Source organism: Convolutriloba macropyga, chromosome 5 (genome assembly GCF_964194025.1).
Source record: "Convolutriloba macropyga chromosome 5, txConMacr16.3, whole genome shotgun sequence".
Classification (NCBI taxonomy): domain Eukaryota; kingdom Metazoa; phylum Xenacoelomorpha; order Acoela; family Convolutidae; genus Convolutriloba; species Convolutriloba macropyga.
The window spans coordinates 49,751,162-49,756,870 of NC_134472.1; the positions used below are offsets into that span (position 1 = coordinate 49,751,162).

Here is a 5,709-nt window from a genome sequence, read left to right on the forward strand (position 1 = left end):
ATAAAGGGAACTTCGACATTTTACAATTTAGCACATTATAAGCTCTGGTTTTGATAACTTCAGAAATTTTTAATCAAAAACATCACAGTCACAAACAATCCAACTGATTTTTAATCTGTCCCTAGAAGTGAGACGGATATGAAAGTTCTCCTGAGAATGATGCTTGCTTGGAATGCCTGGTCTCGAATGGTGGGCTAGCCTTACTCGCATATCTGAATGACTCATTTCGAATCCCGGAATTTATTAGGCGACTAGCTATCGTATGATCACTATTGTTATGATTTAATTCCGCATCTGTTTTGAAGTAGTAGGTTCTCCTCTAGGTTCTAATATACAGCACCACTAACACAAACCTTGACTTAGGATTAGTTGCAAGGCATGTTAAGCTCTTGCTACAGTGAGGTTTATAGGAAGATGATTTATAGGAAGTTATCCCCCACCAGTGTCAGTACACGCAAACAAAATAATAAAAAGTTAGCCATTACAGTGTTGGTTCTTTCTTTCGCGCTCGAAAAACAAATAGGCAACCGACAAACATCACTTCTATATCTAAGTTTGGACTAATTTCGCTGATTAGAGAAAAAGTTTAACTCTATAGAACTTCTTTCTAGAGAAGCAACACATCTGTATCAAGAAATACTGATTAGTGATAGCAGCCAGCACAAAAATGGCAAACAAACTTTACACAAAATCCTTAGGTAAGCAAAATAAGCAAAAGCCTAAATAAAATAAAAAAATAAGCAAGAAAACAGTTGACAGCACTTGCTTATGAACCTGCGAACAAAACCTAATCATGTTTAAAGATAAACAGAGAGCAAAGTACAAAGAATGAATGCATGTAACACTGGATGTGCTCTTAAGACACTGTCAGCCCCTCCCGTTCTCTAGAGACGAGACAGTACCCCTCACGCTCGAGAGCAATGAAATCTCAGTTTGTAAGCAGCAACAATCAGGAGAATAACACATGGGCCTCATACGACTCAGAAAACCCTGACAATTCTCAGCCCCTTTTGTCCATTGAAAAGAGAGGAAACATCAGGAAATTTATCTCAGGGGCATTTAGAACAGATAAAACCTAGCAAAAAATAAGTCGATCGAGAGAAGAGAACTTTATTCCAGGACACAGCCGACCTGAGAGTAGCAGAGCAGTAGAATCCCAACAACCAGGTTCTTTCCACCACAGTAGCACAGCTGGTCTGGCCATGAGACACAAGTTCACATCGCAAAACTGTCAACAACCACTGCACAATTGTTACGGAGTTGATGGAGACTAAAACAAAGGCTATAAAAAACAAACCATCCAATGGCCCCACGAGTATCCCGGGTTCTCCAACAGACTGGATGCAACACCAACCGCTGATGTTCCAAAATTTATTGAGTTTGCAAAAAATATCAATTAACAATTTAACAGGAGATCCTTTGAAATGGCATCAATTGCTCTGATTCTTCAAGGCAATCATTCACAATAATAATGGCATCTCAGATTCCCCCAAAATGACATACCACAAAATTTCTGTCATAAATAAAGCTTCCAAAATAAAGATTCCATATGTTGATACTCCTACAATGAGGACTACTACCATGAAGCCATCAGTGAACGTACTAACAAGTTTGGCAAACCACATCATTTTGTTCCTGCATACCTGGATCAAATGAGGACTATAACCAGGTTAGACAAACCAAACACATTGGTGAGCTTCTCATCTTTTTTTTTGAGGGGACTGGAAAAAACTTCCGGCTTCACAACTTCTAAGCTGATCTTTGACTTCAGCAGTTTTGAGAATGGCCAGAGACAAACTGAACGCTAACTTGATAATCAGATGAAATCAACACAAGAGAAGCCATGCTTTGATGCAACCTAATCTTACCCAATTTTCTGATTAGATTAATTGCAACGCAGAAGATATCTCCCCACAACTGAACCAGAGAACCAGAGTGCACAATTCTTCCTGAAGGAGGCCAGCGGATGTATCATGTCAACTCTGCCCACAAAACCACAACCTTGGTCAATGGCCCGCATAATTGGAAAAATCAGTGTAGGACCAACAGAGTTGTGTGAAGAGGTTCAATCTCTGACCTAATTTTCCAAGGGCTCACGAAAAGGGCCTCTACCAGTCAAAAACAACGTAACTGTGGACAGATGCAATGGTTTCCATCACTCTACACTCCATATGACCCATGCAAGTCACCAACATCAAAATTCACAACCAAGTGGGAACTGGAATCAAACCTCACAAAACACCATCTTCAGAATCCGAACAAAAGAAAACCAGTCAGACTAAGGACGTAACTTTAAAACTAAAGACTAAAGGCAGCAGGCGATTTAGAACTGCAACCAACAGAATTAAAACCAGAACAGTCAAGCCCAAAAGCGGCAGTTTACACAATGGCAACTGGAAAAAATGGTTTACACCATCAGCTGCTGAACACGCGGAACAACAACAACAGACAGTAGAGGAACATTCAGCGCACTGTATCCCAACAACAGGCAAGAACTCCGCAACAACACTTGCATCAACCAATCAGAACTTTTTTGAATCGGACCACAGATACAGTTGCAGGCGATACTAGTAACACTTTTCATCAAAAAGTTCTGCATCGAGACTTAAGCATTGCTGGACAGCGGCAGTGACAACACACAAATAACACCGAGGTTTGCCAGTGAACTTCCCATTCATCAACACGAAGACGTATTCTTAACTGTAGCTTCAATTCATGGTGAACACTGGAAAAAAAACAGTTGTCGTAATCGGCATAGGAGCTTCGTAATGCAACAGTCATGTAATGAGAGTCCATGTGTACGCATGGAGCCGTTTAGGAAGCCAAGAGTTCAAATTCAAATGTTGAATGAGATCTGCAGAGATCATTTTCACCTTCAGAACATAAGTCTCCCAACAATCAGGGGCAACAAGATAGGATTAACGATTTGAGCAGATGCAATAACAGCAGCAATTCCAAGGCAGTTAACAATTGGACCCACTGGTACCCCTTTCGGAGTCAACACAATGCTTGGTTGTACATTGATGGGGCCCATTGCTCAGAGTCATTCACAGAAGAGGGTCAGGCAATCGAACAACACAAATATAGCACTCTTCAATCATATCAAGAGACAACAAGACGATCCAGATGAAGATCTTCTCGAGCTTTTCTGGGCAATTGAAGGAATGAACTTCAATCAGTACTTTTCCAAGGGCATTATCCAAATGAGAAATAGGCAATGTCCATCATCAATAACATACAACACAATGTTGACAGATACCAGATGGGAAGAAAGACATCACACTCCCTAACGACCACTTCATGGCCAAAGTTCAGTGACATATCCAGCAACATAGGTTGTACAGGGATCCTAACTTTGGAGAGCGCTACGAGAAAACAATCAAAAAAGTCTGGGATAAAAACATCATGACAACTGCAGACCCCAGTTGCAGAGACTCTGTTTGGTACCATCATTATCACCCGGTTATAAAAAAAACAAAATCAGCAGAGTCACAAACGCTGCTTCAAAATATAGAGGAATCTCAGTCAAATGATGCATTGCTGACTGACAGTGCCGGGTCTACTTTGTAACCTGCAGGGACTTCTTCTTCGCTTCAGACAGTACTCAATAGCAGTCACAGCCGACATCGAGGCAATTTTTATTCAGTTGGCATCCGGCGACAAAATCAGGACTATCTACGTTTTCTGTGGTCCGAGAATGGCAATGAGAAGATCTTCAAATTCATTCGACTCATATTTGGGACCACATATTTACCTTCTTGTGCAACTGTTTTTCCGCAGAAGAGTACAAATGATCACAAACAAGAGCATTCAGAGGCATAGACATCAATAATGCAACACTTCTACATGAATGAATTCATGCAGAATTACCACTCTGACGAGGAGGCCCGCAAAAGTGCAGAGGACATCAAAACTGTTCTGCAGGCAGGGGGATTCAATTTGACAAAATTCCTAAACAACAAACCAACCGCATTAGAAAACCTACAGGCAGAAATAAAAACCCAAAGAATCCTTGGTCAGACATGGGACCCTAAGACGGACCATTTGATGTTCGCAAAACCGAAGTTTCTCTACGCAGGATAACGACAAGCTCAAGGAAAGGTGCTATTAATGCTTTCACCGTTTGCCATCAGAATTATATGCATTCTCCACAAAATCTTTGAAGAGGAAAGAAACTGGGATCAACCGGGCTTCAGAATGTCACCAACAGGAACTACAAAATGGATGGTGGACTTCGACACCATGACATCAATCCAAATTCCTAGATGCTTAATTCCCAATATCAACGGAACTAATCAAAATCACACGTTCACTGACGCCTCAGTGAGTGAAATTGCTGCCATGATGTATATGCCAATCAGCGCCGATGGATCTTACACATCACAATAGTTGATCAGCAAAACAAAATTGCAACGATCAAGCAGCTGAGCTTTCCCAAACTGAAACTGAAAGCGGCAACACTTGGAGTAGAGCTAGCTGTACTCTTTGAGAGCAAGACGACAACGGCCACTATTTCAATGCACTTTTGAACAGACAACACTGATACTCTTGGATGGATCTTATCCAAGCCCAGACTAAAAAATCACATATGCGCTACACAAGCGACACAATTTCTGATGCCTGTCATTGTGTTTGAAATTTTTCAAAACTGAGTCGACCACTCAATTCTACCAGACTGGTGTTCCAGGCAATAAGTCAACTTGAGGCAAAACTCCGAACAAGCAGACAGAACGATCTGTTTGAGACCTAAAACACTGCGGATTTTTTCATCAGACAAAACCAGGTCAACGAACTTCCTCATCACAATGTCCCAGAAAGATTTCGTCTCAGGAGTAATTTCCTTACTGTTGAATGGAAGCAAACTCGAGGGAAGGGACAAGTTGATGACTTTCAAGCCCTTTCCAGACAACCACGGAAATTTTAGTGTAGGAGGAAATGTCAACAAGGCACCCCTAACCTACCTTGCAAAGCATCCCCTCATTCTTGAGAGCAGGAGCAAAATTACTACAAGACTGCGAGTTGATAAGACACACCATGACTGTTGCAATCAGGGCGTGAATCATTTGAAGGCTAACCAGCTACATAATTTTCTGATGATTGGATTGCGAAAATTGCTGGGAAGTCTTGGGGAATACGGTCTCATTTGCAGAAGATGGAGAGTGGACAACGTGAGAACGAAAATGGCTGATCTAACCGGCTTCAGATTTCCAGATGCAAACAAGCAGTACCCTCTTGTCAAAAATGGAATGTACATGTTGGGACCTTTCCGCATGGAGGACAAGAGACCAGGCCTTCAGATGCACTACATCTGCTTGTTCACATCTCTGGTCACCACAGCTGTCCACCTAAAAGTATGCCATGGTCTCTCAACCGATTGTCCCCTAATGGCCATCCAAGTATTTGTATCAAGAGGTGGATAGCCTTATCTCATTGCGCGTGACAATAGCAAAATATTAATTGGAGTCAACCAAGCATAAAGTTAAAATTCCACACAAACTACCAGCCGGACAACGAATACATCAGACTGCAATTTGCTCAAGAGAACACTAAATGGAATTTTAACCCTCCATTGGCACCACAATTCAGAGGAGTTTGGGAGAAGCTGATACAGATAGACGATTCTACTAAAATTGCTGGGCAGTCGGAGTCTAATGCTGTCAGCTTTCCAGACAGTTTTGTCAGAGGCCGAGGCAAATTTGAACGCCAGCC

The 5,709-nt window shown here is 41.7% G+C and overlaps 1 protein-coding gene across 1 annotated transcript; it reads left to right on the forward strand.

Annotated features, from left to right (window-relative positions):
- The first annotated feature begins 4,805 nt into the window (after positions 1-4,805).
- Positions 4,806-5,420, forward strand: LOC142340397 (uncharacterized). The gene has a single exon (XM_075390974.1). It carries the CDS (start codon positions 4,806-4,808, stop codon positions 5,418-5,420), a length of 615 nt encoding a protein of 204 aa, XP_075247089.1.
- The last annotated feature ends 289 nt before the right edge of the window (positions 5,421-5,709 follow it).

Bases quoted from the DNA above. Each gene is read 5' to 3' on its own strand.
- LOC142340397 (XM_075390974.1), top strand. From the start codon at position 4,806: ATGTCCCAGAAAGATTTCGTCTCAGGAGTAATTTCCTTACTGTTGAAT.